Source organism: Centrocercus urophasianus, unplaced genomic scaffold (assembly GCF_019232065.1).
Source record: "Centrocercus urophasianus isolate 14NV4802_14NV808 unplaced genomic scaffold, USGS_Curo_1.0 seq_30, whole genome shotgun sequence".
Lineage (NCBI taxonomy): Eukaryota > Metazoa > Chordata > Aves > Galliformes > Phasianidae > Centrocercus > Centrocercus urophasianus.
Genome location: NW_024884867.1, coordinates 8,034,856 through 8,051,268, shown reverse-complemented (window position 1 = coordinate 8,051,268; position 16,413 = coordinate 8,034,856). Strand labels below are relative to the sequence as shown.

Here is a 16,413-nt window from a genome sequence, read left to right as displayed (position 1 = left end):
GTGCCCGGAAGTGGGGCTGCCTGGCGCTGCACGTGGGCCGGGCCGGTTCCGATATGGGCCGCGCGCGGCGGCGGCACAACTGGAGGGCGCGGGCGGGATGCGGGGCCGAGCAGCTCCCTGCGGCTGGGGCCGAACCGGCGGAGCTGCAGCTGGAGCTGGGAGGTGCGCGGGGCGCAGTGCAGCTCGGGGTGGCTGCGGTGTCACCGCGCTGCTGTTGGGCCGTTACGTGGTCTGGAAAGGTCGTGTAGGATGGGTGGTAATGGCTCTGCATCGCTTAGACTGTTCTTTACGAAGGCAATCCAGTTATTAAACTACCTCTGTGCTTAACGCTTGTACTATCAAAGCCATTGTTTGTGGGTTTTTAAATCACTTTTCTCATGCAATTATTATCAAAGCATTACTAATGCAGACTTCTCTACTAGAAGTCGCTTGTCTCTGGTAGAGACTGTGATGTCACATGTGGCCCTGAGCTGCTCTACATCCTTTGGCTGTGAGGTTGCAAAAAAAGGAGGAAAGGTGCCGTCAGTGCTGTGCCATAAGCCTAGGGGATGAGCTGAGCAGCCACAGCAAGCATTGCAGCATTCCGCCCCCCATGCCATGGGGTTTTTCTTCCTACTGACAAGAGGGATTGGTTCTGGCTGGCAGGGAGGGTTGTGTTTGCCTGGAGTGGCTGTATCCAGTACAGTGTGTGATTTGGCCACTGAGCAGTATGCTGACACCGGCCCTCTGGGTTCTGCTGAGTAACACATGAATGCTTGCAGATGGGGCACCACTGAAGGGAATTGATGGGAGCAATGCCCTGGTCCTGCCAGCAAAGAAAGAGAAGAAAAAGAAAGCACCGAGTGTTGTGCAACAGCAGAAGAAACCTCTCAGCAGGAAACAGAAGAAAAACTTGCAGAGAGTTTTAGAACAGAAGGAAAAGAAAAAACAGGTACAGTGCTGCTTGTGAGTAATTCTGGCAGTGGTCCCCCCTCTTCAAATGGTAGTTAACTTGGGAGCCAATCTTTAAGTGAAATTACTTCCCGCTGACTATCAGTACTGACTGCAGTTGGTTTTCCCACACAGCGCGCTGAGCTGCTGAGCAAGCTGAGCGAGGTGCAGGCTTCCCAGGCAGAAATGAAGCTTCTGTACACCACTTCTAAGCTTGGCATCGGGGGACGCATGTATCAGCCCAAAAGGTAAAGTAGTGCAGGGAGAAAACCTTTCTGACTTACTGCTGTGGTTGTGGCAACCTTTGCATCTTTCTTTTCTCGCTCTGCCTGGGGAACCTGTCTTAGTGCTGCATGTTGCCCACTGTGCAGGAGTTCTGTCTCCGGGTTTGGGCTCACCCAGTGACTCAGTGGTACAATGTTTGCTGTAGAAGGTGTGTGAATTCCACAGTTCTTGAACGCCTTTAGGGCCAGTGACCCCATCACCTCTCTGGGCAGCCTGTTTTTTTCCTAGTGTCAGTATGAATCTCCCCTGGTGCTACTTAAGGCCATCACCTCTCATCCTGTCGCTGTAGTTCACGTGGTGGTGTGTTGTTTTAGGGTATTGCAGGAGCCAGGCACTGCTGTACCTGAGAAGATCAGGAGCATCAGCGGTGCAAATAAGAGAAGACACAGCTCAGATTCAGAATCAGAGCCTGAGGGTGGATCCGATTGCTCTGAGGAGAAGAAAGAAGAGAAACAAGAAATTGAAAAGCCTTCAGCCAGTAATGTGAATTGTGCTGGGAAGCCAGAGGAGGACACGAAGAAGCCCATGGCGAGCCAGCAGGCTGCTCCTGCTGTGTCCAGCAAACCGTCGTGCAAGCCTGCGGTTTTTGTTCCAGTGGACAGATCTCCTGAGATTCAGGTGAGGCTGAGCAGTTACCTAGAGGCTTAGGAATGAATCTTGCAGTTCACTGCAGACACTACCATTCTGTTCCATTTGATGTGAGTAGGATGTTCTCCAGAACTGGGAAGAGTTCTGTGTGTCTTTGAACGGACGCAGCAGGGTTCTGGAAGGGCTCTGTTGGAAATGCAGTATTGATAAGCTCAGGAGATTCTGTAGTTTCACAAATTAAAGTGCAGAAACTTGTGGCTGCTTTCTGAGAAGCTGTTTGGGTGAGTCTAGTTCTAGGCATGGCAGTGGTTCTAGGCATTCACTGGTTTGAAGCTTTTTGAGCCTCAAACCTTGCAGAATTCCTGTTTGGGGATTTTGTCATCTGAGATAGGAAACACTTTTCAATCCTTGGGAGGACTAAATGATGTGTGTAAACCATGTGTTTTATTTTAGGAAGCAAGACTAAAGCTGCCCATTCTGGCTGAAGAGCAAGTCATCATGGAAGCCATTAATGAGAACCCCATTGTCGTCATATGCGGAGAGACGGGCAGTGGTAAAACCACGCAGGTCCCCCAGTTTCTCTATGAAGCTGGTTATACCAGGTAGGAGTTGTCTTTTGTATGCAGCAAATGTAGCTACAAAAGTTGAGGCTGAGCTCGGTCACTTCTGATTTGTCTCCTGCATTCTGAAATGGCTGAACTGAGAGCTCACTCTTTGATTTGCAGTGGCCACGCTGAAGGAGCTTTTAAAAACCGGAAGGGAGTACAGCTGTGACTTGCAAAACCCTTTGCACATAAGTAATCTTTTGAAACCTTTAAACAACCCCCCCTGTTGTTCTTTGTCCCTTTAGTTCAGATGGCATCATTGGGATCACGGAGCCCCGGCGTGTGGCTGCAGTGTCCATGTCTCAGCGCGTCGCTAAGGAGATGAATTTGTCCCACAGGTGAGAAGAAAACCTGCTGGGACCTTGCTGGGAAGGCTACACTGAGATGCACTGCACATGTGATAGATTGAAGCAGAAATGTGTGTGTTGCTGTTCTGCCTCTGGTGAGAATCTGTGGCAGGTTACTTACAGACTGCCACTTACAGACTGGTGGTATCTGGAGAAGCACATGCAGATGCATGGGGTGGAATTGCTGCATTTCCCAGGTTCTGGTGTCTGTTGTGTGTGAGGCCCTGGTGGGCTGTTGGGGTGCATCTTTTCATATGTTGGCATCGAGTCCTCATTTAGTTAGGCTGAAGGCTGCTTCCTGATCTGCACGCTAACTTCCTGCTTCCCTCCATGCCTTCTGGCTCTCCTCTATTCCCTCACAGAGTGGTTTCGTATCAAATACGATATGAAGGAAATGTCACAGATGAGACACAAATCAAGTTCATGACAGACGGTGTGCTGCTGAAAGAAGTGCAGAAGGTGAGGTACTGCCCTTGCTGCTGGGAGAAGAAAGGGATTTTCAGCCAGAGGAGGTGCCAGCCAAGTTGTGTGGGTTTGTTGCCAGCCTTCCAACCAAAATCCCTTTCAGCACTGAGAAGTCTCTCAGTTGGGGTTCTCTTGCTATGTAAAATGAGAGCAGGAGTCTTGGGAACTAGGCTGCTTTGCATGGCCTTGAGAGTTTGGGTCTGTGCTACACTGCCTGCGCAGGACTGCGTCTGAGTGTGGCAACGAGGGGAAATGCCTGCGACTCAGATGAGGCTTCATGCGGTGCAATCGATTTTTCTTCTCAGGATTTTCTGCTGTTAAAGTACAAAGTGATCATCATCGATGAAGCCCACGAGAGAAGTATGTACACGGATATCCTGATAGGGCTCTTGTCCCGCATCGTGCCTCTTCGGGAGAAGGTGAGAAGCTGCGGGGCAGAAGGCGCATGAGGAAGGGGTGCCAGTAGATAGCTTTTCACACAGCATCTGATTGCAGTGCTGTGTAATTAAAGTAATTAAAATTTCTGGCTTATTAGAAAACACTCGTGCCCAATGCCAGTAGTTCTTGCGCTGTGTGCTGTATAGCCTAAGTGCCACGTGCTTGCAGGCAAAGGCTGACAGCTGTGTGTCCCTGCAGAAAGGGCTGCCGCTGAAGCTGATCATCATGTCAGCCACCCTCCGCGTGGAGGATTTCACTGACAACACCAGGCTGTTTGCTGTCACACCTCCTGTTCTACAGGTACGGTTCTTCTCGCTGGGATCTGTGCCAGGTGGAGCAGCTGAAAATACAGCGGGGGTTTCCCTTATGAAATAAGACATGAGATGCTCTAAACTGTCCATTTCGTGCCTGAATCTTTTGGATGTCAGTTTAAAGTATGGGTTTGTTCTGGTTATACTGTTCTGTCATTTGGGACTCAGTGGCTTTCTCTCCACTTCTATCAGAGAATTTGCCCTGGTAGAATTGGATTACTTTGGAAGACTGGAAGTTATGGTTAGGAAGCCTCAATCCAAGAGAAAATAGTTGAGTTTCCCTCTTGGTTTCATGGTGTTCAGCATAGCCAACACAGATCACTTACATGGGTGCTATGGTTTGTAGTTTACCAAACCAAAAGCTGCTCAGACTTCAGGATATGCATATCTAGTTCTGCCACGAGGGCTGCAGTGACTGTGCTGGCATTACAAACCTGGCTTGTTTGCTGTTGGATTTCCTCTCTAGGTGGATGCGAGGCAATTCCCTGTCACTGTTCATTTTAACAAGAAAACTCCCCTGGATGACTACAGTGGGGAATGCTTCCGAAAGGTGTGTAAAATCCATCGGATGTTACCCTCAGGTAAGGGCACTCAAATTCTTCACACTTAATGTACCTGTAGAATTTTTTGAGCTTTTTTTTGGTAGCTTAAGCAGTGGTGCATGGCATTTAGAATGATCTCGTCTCTTGCAGGTGGGATTTTGGTGTTCTTGACAGGCCAGGCAGAAGTTCACTCTCTCTGTAGGAGGCTGAGGAAAGCCTTTCCCTTCCAAAAAAACAGCACTGCAGGTAATGCTATTGAATAAGACTTGGGCTTAAATTAATGGAGTTAAACTTGGAATTGAATTAAATTCCCCTCTCTGAGAAATGAGCTTCCTTTGTACCTAAAATAAGAATTTTTATTTTAAAATTTCTCAAGACAAGGGTTGGGGGTAGGGTCTAGGATAGTGGAATTTCCCAGGATGGCTTTAGAAAGCGCAATCCTGCCATAGCTCAGCTAGTTGTCTTCTCAAGCTCATGGCACATGCTTGCTGTGTGCTGCTGTTGGTCCTCAGTATGGCTCCCTGTCCCCTCTGCCTTCAGCAGTGCCTTTGGAATCCTGCAGGAGATGGGAGTGGGGCAGACTGTACACTCCTTTTTCTGAGATGAAAGCGTGCACAGCTAATGGTGATTTGATGGCTGTTTTTGTAGGAGATGATGATGACAGAAAAGAATCAGTGGAAGAAATGCGAAAATTTAAGAAATCAAGAAGGCGGAAGAAAGCTACGGTACTGTGATGGCTGGGATTCCTCCCAGAGACAGAGCAGGGCCCTCCCTGCAGGAGAGCACTACTGCGTGCTGGTGTTTCTCACCAGGCTGGTTTAGGCTCGCATGAAGCCTTGTGGCCTGCATGTGTCCCTGCAGAAATACAGTAGAACTGCTTGCACTCCTGAGTACTGCCTTACAAGCAGCAGAGTGCTAAAATGTGTCCCTGGATACTGTGGGTAGGAGACAGATTTCAGCTAAGTACTGACCTTAAAACCTTAATGGAAGGAGTTGCAGACTTGCTGTCTCCAGGGCTGCCTCTGCTCTGGCTACTTGTTACCCAGAATTGAGTCTGGTGTGTCTGTGATGGATGGTAGCATTTGGCTTCTGCCCAGCTCCCACATGCGCTGTGCTGGGAGGAGATCTTGATGCTGCAGATGCACTGTCTGCTGGTCTGGGGTCCTGGTAGCTGGAGTGGTGTGAAGAAGTGTTAATTACCCTTTGCTAATCCTCCCTGTGAAGAAACATGGCTCAGCACAGAATGCTGTTTGAAATTGTGACTTGGGCTGTCCCCTGACTCTCACAGTTAAGAAATGCTGAATCTTAGCCTTGAAATACTGGCAAAATTTCCCAATCTTTGTCGAATCTCTGTCAACAAGTGCTTGGAATAAATGCTCAGCTTTGCTTTCAGAGCTGTATGAAATGCTGTCTGCGTTCCCACTTACACTTCATTGTCTTCTTCCCCATCTTCCTCAGACACTTCCCCAAATCAATCTGGACAGTTACGCTGTTGTACCGGTGGATGAAGGAGATGAAGACAGAGATGCTGACACTGATGATGATATTGCAGGATCTGATGTTGACCTCGACTTAGGAGATGGAGACTCAGAAGAAGGTTTGGCATTCACCTACAGTTAGCTGTGAAACGTGTGACATAAAATAGCTGTCCCTTGCTAAGCTGGTGTGACAGCACATTGGGTCTGCATAATGGAAGAGTGAAGTTTTTCTGGTTGAGATTTATGCCAAATAATTTGTTGCTACTTTTTAATGAATTATGTTCCTGAAGACATCACTGGGGATAAGCCTAGAAGCTGACTTACTATGTATTAAAGATTATTGCTTTGTTTCTTCACAGAAGAGAAATCAGATTCATCCCTTCCTCTTTATGTGCTCCCTCTCTACTCTTTGCTAGCACCAGATAAACAAGCAAAGGTAAAGGATTCACTGTCACAAAAACAAATGACCCTTACTGATAGGTGGCATTGCTGTCTTAAGTCTGTTGTGTTTTGTGAGCTAAAAGGTCCATCTTGGACCACCACCAGCGGGCAGACTGGAATGGCTCAATGGACAGGATAGGCTGGGTTTGGAGCAGGCATTGCTTGGCCTGTGCTCTCCCTGGTGTCCTGGTCCAGTGGGCTGGGAGAGGTGAAAAGCAATAGTCTGTAGCATGTCAAAATTACTCACAGCTATGGGATGCATCAAGGATTTTGTTGGCAATGCATTTCACACGCCCGTCTGTTTGTTGTAGGTGTTCAGGCCTCCTCCTCCTGGCACGAGACTCTGTGTTGTAGCCACCAACGTGGCAGAGACGTCGCTCACCATCCCAGGCATCAAATACGTGGTTGACTGTGGAAAGGTGAAGAAGCGTTTCTATGACAAAATCACTGGGGTTTCATCCTTCAGAGTCACCTGGATATCTCAAGCATCAGCTAACCAGCGGGCAGGTCGTGCAGGCCGGACTGAGCCGGGGCACTGCTACAGGTCAGCGAGCTGCTGGGAAGAGGGCTATGTAAATGTTACCCTCAACTGCCTTTTGATTTTAAATCCCTTGCCATTTTTTCGCACACGTTTCATGAGTTAAGATTTCTTGCAAGTTTCCAAGCAGCATTTCTGGTCCACTAGGTTGTATTCTTCAGCTGTCTTCATGGACTTTGAGAAATTTTCTGCACCAGAAATTGCAAAGCGACCAGTGGAAGACTTGATCCTGCAAATGAAGGCACTCAATATAGAAAAGGTGAGGTGTCAGACTGGCTCTGTGCTATGGAGCTCATTAAAGTAGTTGCCCTTTGGAGCCAGAAACGAACAGAAATCCACGTTAGAAATGAGGGTCCTGGGATTTGGTTTCCATTCTGTGAAATGCGGATGCTGTTACGAATTCAGCAGACCTTACCAGATCTGTTCTGGTCATAAGAGCTTTTGCATCATTTCACTGCTGAAAAGTGCCCTGTCAAAATAAGGATTGTGTTTGGAGCTATATGTGTGCTTTCAGAAAGCACAGTGCTTAGAGTTGGACATTAAGCAGCCTGCTCTAGGCGGTGCCTGCAGTCAGTGCCAGCTGAGGGTCATGCTTGTTTTCACATTTCCTAATGGTTTTGTTCTAAGCATTTCCTCCTATTATATGTCCTTTCCTCTTGCTTCTGGCACACATTCTAAATGTTTTTCTTTGGTCTTTGTAATGGAAGGTGAGGTTTTCACTCCCTTCCAGGGCTTCTTACTGATCCAGACTGCCATGTTGGTCATGTACTGAGAGGCATTTTATTTGCTACCTGTAGGTAATCAACTTTCCATTCCCAACACCACCTCCAACAGAAGCACTTGCAGCAGCTGAGGAGTTACTGATAGCCCTGGGTGCCCTGAAGGAGCCTCCTATGACAGGAAGGTAATGGCTGTGGTCCTCAACATATTTCCTTGTGGGGATAAAGCACCCACAAGGGCAGAAACACGGGTTTTCATGAATGCGGATGTTTCTTCATTGCATGACTTCTCTCCCCATAGGCTGAAGGAGCAGCAGGCAGCAAAGCTGAGCTGCCCTATTAGTCCCCTGGGCAGAGTAATGGCCACTTTTCCTGTTGCCCCCCGCTATGCAAAGATGCTGGCACTAAGCAGGCAGCATGACTGCCTGCCTTACACCATTACCATTGTGTCTGCCATGACTGTTCGGGAGCTTTTTGAAGAGTTTGACAGGTAAGTGAAGGAGCCCAATTCCCAGTTTATATGGAACCATAGCATCGTAGGACAGCTTGGTTTGGAAAGGACCTTAAAGCCCATCCAATTCCAATGCCCTGCCATGGGCAGGAAAAACTCCCACTAGATCAGGCTGCCTGGGGCTCCATCCAGCCCAGTAGGGATGTTGATGCCTCTCTTGAGCACAATCTGATTCATGCCGTTCTGTGTTTCTTTTAGGCCAGCAGCAAGTGAGGAAGAGACAGTGAAGCTGAAGGGGAAGAAAGGAAGGCTTGTACAGATGCAGAGGATCTGGGCTGGGCAAGGGGAATTGCAGAAGCTTGGAGACCTCATGGTGATGTTAGGTATTGCACACAGAACTTTCCCTATGCTGATAACTTCCATTCTCCTCTCCCCATCACCCTGACCTCAGCTTTATAGAAATCCATCCTGCTGTAGGACTGAGTGTAGAGGTGTAATTCCTGGGCTGATCAAGGCAGCGTCGAGGCATCATGGGCTGACAAATGGCCCTGGCTGAGTGGGAACTGCACTATGCTCATGCTGACTGGGACAGCACTGTGCCACAGTTGGTTTAATTAGAACTCATTTGTGAAGTTGTTTTCTCTGCTTGACTATTCGCTTCCAGGAGCAGTGGGGGCCTGTGAGTACTCTGGGTGTACTCCTAAATTCTGTGAAGAGAACGGGCTCCGCTACAAAGCCATGCTGGAAATCAGGCGATTGAGAGGGCAGCTGACAACAGCAGGTAATTGGATTCTAGGGGGAACTGTCATCTTTTTGGGAGCAAACCAGTCAGCTGAATCTTAACTCACCTTCTCTTTTTTCTTTTCCCCCTGCAGTGAACTCAGTCTGCACTGATGCTGGCCTCTACGTTGACCCGAAGATGAAGCCCCCAACAGAAGCACAAGCGACTTACTTGCGACAGATCGTATTGGCAGGGCTGGGGGACCACCTTGCTCGGAGGGTTCAGGCTGAGGAACTCCTGGACGATAAGTGGAAGAATGCCTACAAGGTAAACAGCTCGGCTTACCTGAGTTCCTCTTCGCTTGTGTCTGTAGGGCAGAGGGGCACTCTGCAAAGCCTGGGCTTCTGCCATAGGATTGTGTGTGTTGGCTTTCTCCAGCTTCTTGCCACTGAAGTTTCCAGTGTTGCAATTTCCAAGTCCTTGTGCAGGAATTGCTGTAAAAGAGTAAAAGGGCCATTAGTCCATCTCACAGAGTGCTTAATGTCCCCAGAGAAAACAGAGCAGAAAAGAAAAGTGTTATTAAATGCCTCCATCGCTTAAGAAGACGATATAAATGTGTATCTGAGAGAGAGTGAAATTTGATGCAATCAAGAAATGAGGTTGCCAGTAACTGTTCCTACTCTGCTTCAATCCTCTGTGCTTTCTTACAGACCGCTCTTCTGGACGACCCAGTGTTTATCCATCCAAGCTCAGTCCTTTTCAAGCAGCTCCCAGAATTTGTGGTGTATCAAGAAATTGTTGAGACTACAAAACTGTACATGAAAGGTGAGACTGTGTGTGATGATCCATTCTGCAGACTTGATTAGGAGTGCAGAGCAGAAAGCTTCCCTCCTAGGACTGCTACTGAGTGGCAGCTCTTGGCAGCAACGCTTCCTTCAGGTGTGTTTTCCCTTTCTCAGGTGTGTCTGCAGTTGAACCCGAGTGGATTCCTGCTCTGTTGCCACCATACTGCCACTTTGGGAAACCTCTGGAAAATCCTCCTCCATCGTACTGTCCTGAAACAGGCAGAATTCGATGTCACAGGCCAAGTGTCTTTTGTAAGCTTCTTACAATGTCTCTCTCAGTCATTTTGCCTGAGAGCTGCTCTGTAGTCAGTTACTGTAATGTCTTTTAATGATGCTGTCCACAGTATCAAAGGGTAGAGCTCAGTTTGGACTCTTCAAAGGGCTTGACAGCGATGTGAGCAGATTCCCAGGATTTAAAGTGTTTAAATGTTAATGTCTTCCCATTGGCATGGCAGTTTTATGGCCATCACTAACTTTTGTTAAAGAGAGAGGCTGCCAGGGTTGGTGGTCCATGTGGGCATTTATATTCATCAAGTGTTGAGGAGACTTTGTGATCTCTTTCCAGATCGAGTTAGCTGGCAGCTCCCTGCTGTCGAGGTTGACTATCCAGAAGGTATCGACCGCTATAAGTACTTTGCCAGGTTCCTGCTTGAAGGAAAGGTATGTGTGGTCAGGTTGCAACACTTCTTGGACATTAGCAGTGTTTTAGCCCAGTTTCTGAAGATGAGGCTTGCCAGTGGCTGCTGGAACGTGCTAAACTTGGTGAGGATAGAGCTCGAAAATACAGAATGGCATGAGAATTAGCTGGTGGGTGAAAGAGACCCAAATTTAAGTCCTGTTTTCTCAGAGGAAAAAGGCTGTAGTTCTTGTGTTTCCATTCTGAGAGACGAGTCATCAGGCAGGGCAGTCAGGTCAAGGTTGGGGAGATCTGCAAGGGAGAGCTGGTTATACAGGATATGGGGCTGAAACCTACAGCAATTCAGGTTCTTTGATGATTGCTTCCACAGAACAATTTACCTTGTTTGTTGTGTGCTTACTGCAACGTATCTCACAGGTCATTGAGAAATTGGGTTCTTACAGCCAGTGTCTGCTCTCCAGTCCTCTCATAATGCTGAAAACGTGGTCCAAGTAAGTTATGAAAAGCTTTTCTCCACTGAATGCTTTTAACTTTCTCAGAAAAATAATAACAAAAAATTAAACTCTGGGAAGGGTGTATGAGGCAGTGAGCTGAGGATTCCTTGCAGAGAGGTGAAAATTGTAATTTTGGGTGTTTTTTTTTGTTTTTTTTTGTTTTTTTTTTTTAATCAAGAAAAACTGTCTTGCAGTATTGTATGGGCTGGGTGGAAGCACACAATGCACTGATCACACTGACCTCTGTGGGTGGCTCTGTACAAGTGCATGAGGGCTTTCTTGAGCTAAGGAAATGTCTCTATATCCAGAGGCCTTGTGTTTACATCTGTATTTAGCCCTCACTGATAACGGGCATGAATTCAGAAAGGTGAGCTGAACGCTGTACCTCTGCTATACTGAGCTGATGGTCATTGCTTCATTGCTTTATGGTGCCGTTTTGTCTTGGACTCACATAGGCTTCAGCCCAGGACAGAATTCCTCCTGCAGGCTCTGGTTGCTGAAAATTGTGATAATCGTGATGCTTTGCTGGCTGCATGGAAGAAAAACCCCAAGTGTAAGTGACCTACTACTTAAATATTAGTCCTATCAGAGGACTTTGTCATTTCTGAGGTACATGTAAGGTGGGCTGTTTCACTTGATATATTCCAAATTTTTATTTTTTGAATAGAATCCGTCATGCTGTGAGTTTTGATTCTTGTGAAGGAGCCAAATGGATGTTGATCAGTATTAGGCCATCTCACTGCTGCTCTCTTTCTATTCCAGATCTGCTCGCGGCCTATTGCCAGTGGATCCCAGAGGTTATGCACGAGGACATAGCCAAGCAGTGGCCGCCAGTAGCACTGTGACACCCAGCTCTGTTCTTGGGACGCTCCTTTTCTCCAAAGTGTTTTTGGAGCATCGGTTTCCATGAAGATCTGATGATCAGAAGGAGTGCCTGGCCGCTAGCAGTGCCTTTCTGTGGCTCTTAGCTGGCTCTTGGCTCCGGTTTTCAGCCTGCTATGCTCTCAGAAGCCCCACCAGCTGTTTGGTGGGTGCTTTATAATGTTAATATTTGGATAATTTTATCCACTGTATTTTACCAGTTATGTTTTGCTGAAGTTTTTCTTTGGACTATATTAGTCATAGGGACTACAATAAATATATGTAATTCTTGATTTGGATGGGAGAAATGTTTTCTACACAGTGTGTTGTAAGGAATGTTAGACCTTCGCAGGCCCTTCCTCACATGGTTCTGCAGGTTCCAAGGACTGAGCCTTCCCCTCATGCTGGGCTGGCTGCAGCCTCATAGTGCTGCCCACTCGCTGCCTTTCGCCCTATAGAACTGTGTGGGGAAGAACTGAAGTGAGAAAATGTGTGGGTTATGTGAGTTACAGCACACTAAGAACTAGAGGTTTTTTGTTTCATAAGCTTTGGTGTTGTAGAGCCATGGTGCTCAGCACTAACTCCAACAGCAGGGGTTGTAAATGCACTTTGCAGCCTGTTTGGGAGGGGGGAAAAAAACTAAGCGTGGTGCTGATTCACAAACAGCAAAGGTGAGATATTTATATATAGGGAGTCTTGGCGAGTGAAAGCAAGGTAGCCGGCTTTGCAGAGCGCTTCTGCCTCTGAATCGAGGAAGGGGTGTGGAAGGTGTAAAAGCGGAGAAGAAAAACGAAGACGGAAAAACGTGGAGATGCCGGGGATTGAACCCGGGGCCTCATACATGCAAAGCATGCGCTCTACCACTGAGCTACATCCCCTTGCTGTATATACGCTGCCCGCAGAACGCAGACATCCTTCAACAGCCGTCGCGCGCCACCAGCTGAGCCGCAACCCTGTAGCAGGAGCAGAGAGGAAGAGCTTCATATGCCTGTCCTCGTTAGTATAGTGGTGAGTATCCCCGCCTGTCACGCGGGAGACCGGGGTTCGATTCCCCGACGGGGAGGTAACTAATATTTTGACCGCCGGCGCAGCTTTTTCTTCTGGACGCCCCGGCACAGCGACGGCGCTCAGGGCCGTGGCGGGGGGCAGTTACCGCGGGGTGCCGAGGGCCTATCCGTTTTCCGGGGCTTTAAAGCAGAGCGATGGGAGATACGGGGAGGAGCCCAGGCGACAGCCCACCCCGGAGCCGCGAACTGCCCCGAGCGGCCGTTCGCACGTGCTCGAGCCGCACCGAGCTCAGGGACGAGCGGGGCTGGGCGGAGTCGTATCAGCAGCCCGAGAACACACGTCTCGCCGCCGAAATAGCTCAGTTGGGAGAGCGTTAGACTGAAGATCTAAAGGTCCCTGGTTCGATCCCGGGTTTCGGCAGGGCTTTGTTTTGTCCTTTCGTTTGTTGCCCAGTTCCCCCGCAGCTGTCGTTTTGCAGCAGAGCAGCTCGCAGTTCCCCCGGTCCAAGTGGCCGCGGCGCGGCGCGCTCTCAGTGGCAGCAGCACGCAGCACCCGCGTGGGGCCGAGCTCTGGACAGGCTCGGGAGACCACTGTGCGCCGTCCTCGTTAGTATAGTGGTGAGTATCCCCGCCTGTCACGCGGGAGACCGGGGTTCGATTCCCCGACGGGGAGGCAGTGGCTCTTTTTTATTTCTTCCTGAGGTTTTTCCTCTTTTTCTCCCTCGAATTTTTCCGGCTTCCGAAGAGAAAAAAAGAACAAAAACAAAAACCACACACAGCCAGCCGCGCGCGCACACAGAACGCTTCTGTGCTCCAGGAGACAGCCGGCACCCGCGCAGCGCCGCTCCCCGCCTGGCTCCGCGGCGCGCGTCGACCCCCGCTCAGACGAATGGAGGAGGGAGCGCTGTGGTGGGGTGGGTAGGAAATAGCGGCAGGGGGATGTAGCTCAGCGGTAGAGCGCATGCTTTGCATGTATGAGGCCCCGGGTTCAATCCCCGGCATCTCCAGCCCGGGCTTGCGTTTTTGTCCACATCGTGAGTTTCGTCATCGCGTTCACTCAGCAGCAGCTGCCGCGCTACAAGGCTCTCGGCGCGGCTTCCTGTGGGACGGAACGGCTCTTCTGCCCCTCGGTTCTCCCCACCGCTCCAACACCACGTTCTCGTTTTTCTCGTTGCAAAGCACGGCTCTGCGAATGCTCGGCGGCCCGCAAGTAGGAAGGCAGGAGGTGCCGAGCCCAGCAGCGCTGGTGCAGCACAGACCTGAGCCTGTGCAGATCTCACACGGCTGAGCCACCGGGTGCCTCATCTTCTCCGTTCCATCAAACGCAGCACAACTTCTCTGTTCACAGCAACCGTTATTTCTTATCTATGTTTGTGGCAGATCTCTCCTCAGCTGGCAGAGCCACGACCCAGGACCACATTCTCACTTCACACAAAGCTTACCACACGGAGCACCGATCCCCTCCCAGCCCTCAGAGCCGCATCACCGCGCCGCGACAGCCGCTGCTCCCTCCGCGCCGCGCCCCGCCCCGCGCTCTCTGCCTCCCGCACCGCACAGCGGTGGCAACGGCCGCGGGAAAGTAGTGCGTGGCGGAGTGATCTAAGCGGCGCGGGGCGGGAGCGAACGTGTAGCGTAGTTGGAGACTTAGCAGGCAGGCCGTGGTGTGCCGTGGGTTTGGCTTGCGAGCGCCGTGGTGAGCGTTCCGCTGAGATCAGCCGCGGTTCGGCGGGGAGGAGAGGCGGCGGGGCGCGTGTGAGGAGCTGAGGGGCTGAGCGTGTGCTGCTTGCTTGGACCGGAGAGCGCTGGGGGGGGGGGGGAAACTGCGGCGGGCCAAGATGGCGGGCAGAGCCGGCAGCGTGTGGACGGGGTGTGGGCCGACTGTTCGTTTTCCGCTCGCGGGCCGCAGCGCGATCCGGAGACGGCATAGGAACAGGGAGCCGCCGGGAAAATGGCGGCCGCGCAGGCGCAGCAGCGGCTCCAAGGGTGGAGGAGGTGGGCGCGCGCCCTGATCGGGAAGGGGAGGAGGCGCGTGGCCCCGCCCCTCGGGTTGTGGGCGGGTCCTCCTGTGACGTCACAGGGCGGCATGGGTGCTGCTGACGTCCTCTTCTCGTGTGCTGACCTCCGTTCCAGACCAACATGCAGATCTTCGTGAAGACCCTGACTGGCAAAACCATCACCTTGGAGGTGGAACCCAGTGACACCATCGAGAATGTCAAGGCCAAGATCCAGGACAAGGAGGGCATTCCCCCTGATCAGCAGAGGCTGATCTTTGCTGGCAAGCAGCTGGAAGATGGGCGCACTCTGTCTGACTACAACATCCAGAAGGAGTCCACTCTCCATCTTGTCCTGCGCCTGAGAGGAGGCATGCAGATCTTTGTGAAGACCTTGACGGGTAAGACCATCACTCTGGAGGTTGAGCCCAGTGACACCATTGAGAATGTGAAGGCCAAGATCCAGGACAAGGAGGGCATTCCCCCCGATCAGCAGAGGCTGATCTTTGCTGGCAAGCAGCTGGAAGACGGGCGCACTCTGTCTGACTACAACATCCAGAAGGAGTCCACCCTGCACCTGGTGCTGCGCCTGAGGGGAGGGATGCAGATCTTCGTGAAGACCCTGACTGGCAAGACCATCACCTTGGAGGTGGAACACAGTGACACCATTGAGAATGTGAAGGCCAAGATCCAGGACAAGGAGGGTATTCCCCCCGATCAGCAGAGGCTGATCTTTGCTGGCAAGCAGCTGGAAGATGGGCGCACTCTGTCTGACTACAACATCCAGAAGGAATCCACCCTGCACCTGGTGCTGCGCCTGAGGGGTGGTAACTGAAGTAGAGATTCCTTGCTTCCAAGAAAAAGTTCCTCTGCACATGTTCATTCCAATAAAGTTCTTGCATCCACAAAGATTGCTGTCTCTTAAATCCTTCAAGCAGCTATTTTAGTTACTTAATTGCAATCTAATAAATTCTGGTTACTTAATTTCCAGATAATAAAGGTGTTATAAAACTGCCTTATGCAAGGCCTGCACGTGCCTGGCCAATGACGCAGGTGGTTCTGTGGTTGTGTAAGTGTTCCTGTAACTCCCTGCGGGCTACTGAGCTCAGTGCTGGTCGCAGTGCTCTTCAGCTGCTACCATGTAATGTAACACAGAATTGCAAATCCTTTTGGAGTTGGAATGTTCAGTAATACTGCTTTGCCCAGTGGAAGGCTGAATACTGCATCAATGTAGTAAAGACCGTTGTAAAGATACTAAGTTCCTTCAAAAGCCAGTGAGCTTCCCTGCTGGCTTTGGCGATCTGTTTGCTGGGTGATGGACAATTGTGAGATGTCAGTAGTGAGTCTGCAGCCTTTGTTGCAGGCGCTTGGTTCTGACAGTGGGCTGCGCAGCTTTAGTCTATAAAGCAAACTTTGCAACTTCAGTAGTGGCTTATAGAGCACCTCTGGGAATGCTCTTTCATCCCAGCTGTGTGCTCTGTAGGAACGGTGCTGTGTTGGTGAGCTGAAGTGCTACAGAGTAGTTCTGGGTGCTGAGAACACTGGCAAGGGATGTCTGCTCACCTCCTTGCAGTTGGGTGTCTGAGGTCAAACGCTCGCATAGGGAAAGTGGAGAACAGGCTGAAGAGTTCAGTAATGAGCGCACAACTGTATCCCGGGCAGTACTGCGCTGCCCGGCTGCGTAAGGGTGTGCTTGGAGTTGGAGTGAGGGTTTCAGCT

The 16,413-nt window shown here is 50.2% G+C and overlaps 2 protein-coding genes and 5 non-coding genes across 8 annotated transcripts; 6 read left to right on the top strand and 1 right to left on the bottom strand.

Moving 5' to 3' along the window:
* Nucleotides 1-53: 53 nt before the first annotated feature.
* Nucleotides 54-11,989, top strand: DHX37 (DEAH-box helicase 37). The gene is made up of 27 exons (XM_042828934.1): nucleotides 54-162; nucleotides 762-931; nucleotides 1,066-1,178; nucleotides 1,530-1,833; nucleotides 2,257-2,405; nucleotides 2,654-2,746; nucleotides 3,118-3,214; nucleotides 3,526-3,639; nucleotides 3,857-3,958; nucleotides 4,436-4,550; nucleotides 4,662-4,757; nucleotides 5,160-5,236; nucleotides 5,970-6,108; nucleotides 6,349-6,425; nucleotides 6,742-6,974; nucleotides 7,116-7,227; nucleotides 7,766-7,872; nucleotides 7,989-8,177; nucleotides 8,397-8,521; nucleotides 8,803-8,919; nucleotides 9,014-9,186; nucleotides 9,570-9,684; nucleotides 9,819-9,956; nucleotides 10,270-10,364; nucleotides 10,759-10,832; nucleotides 11,291-11,388; nucleotides 11,598-11,989. The coding sequence occupies exons 1-27, from the start codon at nucleotides 54-56 to the stop codon at nucleotides 11,678-11,680; spliced, it is 3,414 nt and encodes a 1,137-aa protein (XP_042684868.1). The 3' UTR covers nucleotides 11,681-11,989.
* Nucleotides 11,990-12,502: 513 nt separating this feature from the next.
* TRNAA-UGC lies at nucleotides 12,503-12,574 on the bottom strand. The gene has a single exon. It is a non-coding gene; the product is annotated as a tRNA-Ala (tRNA).
* Nucleotides 12,575-12,687: 113 nt separating this feature from the next.
* Nucleotides 12,688-12,759, top strand: TRNAD-GUC. The gene has a single exon. It is a non-coding gene; the product is annotated as a tRNA-Asp (tRNA).
* Nucleotides 12,760-13,051: 292 nt separating this feature from the next.
* On the top strand, nucleotides 13,052-13,124 carry TRNAF-GAA. The gene has a single exon. It is a non-coding gene; the product is annotated as a tRNA-Phe (tRNA).
* A 180-nt stretch (nucleotides 13,125-13,304) lies between these two features.
* On the top strand, nucleotides 13,305-13,376 carry TRNAD-GUC. The gene has a single exon. It is a non-coding gene; the product is annotated as a tRNA-Asp (tRNA).
* A 262-nt stretch (nucleotides 13,377-13,638) lies between these two features.
* On the top strand, nucleotides 13,639-13,710 carry TRNAA-UGC. Its single transcript has one exon. It is a non-coding gene; the product is annotated as a tRNA-Ala (tRNA).
* Nucleotides 13,711-14,242: 532 nt separating this feature from the next.
* On the top strand, nucleotides 14,243-15,603 carry UBC (ubiquitin C). Of its 2 annotated transcripts, none has more exons than XM_042828851.1 (2): nucleotides 14,243-14,455; nucleotides 14,834-15,603. In XM_042828851.1, exon 2 carries the CDS (start codon nucleotides 14,840-14,842, stop codon nucleotides 15,527-15,529), a length of 690 nt encoding a protein of 229 aa, XP_042684785.1. In that variant the 5' UTR covers nucleotides 14,243-14,455; nucleotides 14,834-14,839; the 3' UTR covers nucleotides 15,530-15,603. The 2 variants fall into 2 exon arrangements, with proteins under 2 accessions (XP_042684785.1, XP_042684784.1); XM_042828850.1 differs by having other exon boundaries at nucleotides 14,302-14,396.
* The last annotated feature ends 810 nt before the right edge of the window (nucleotides 15,604-16,413 follow it).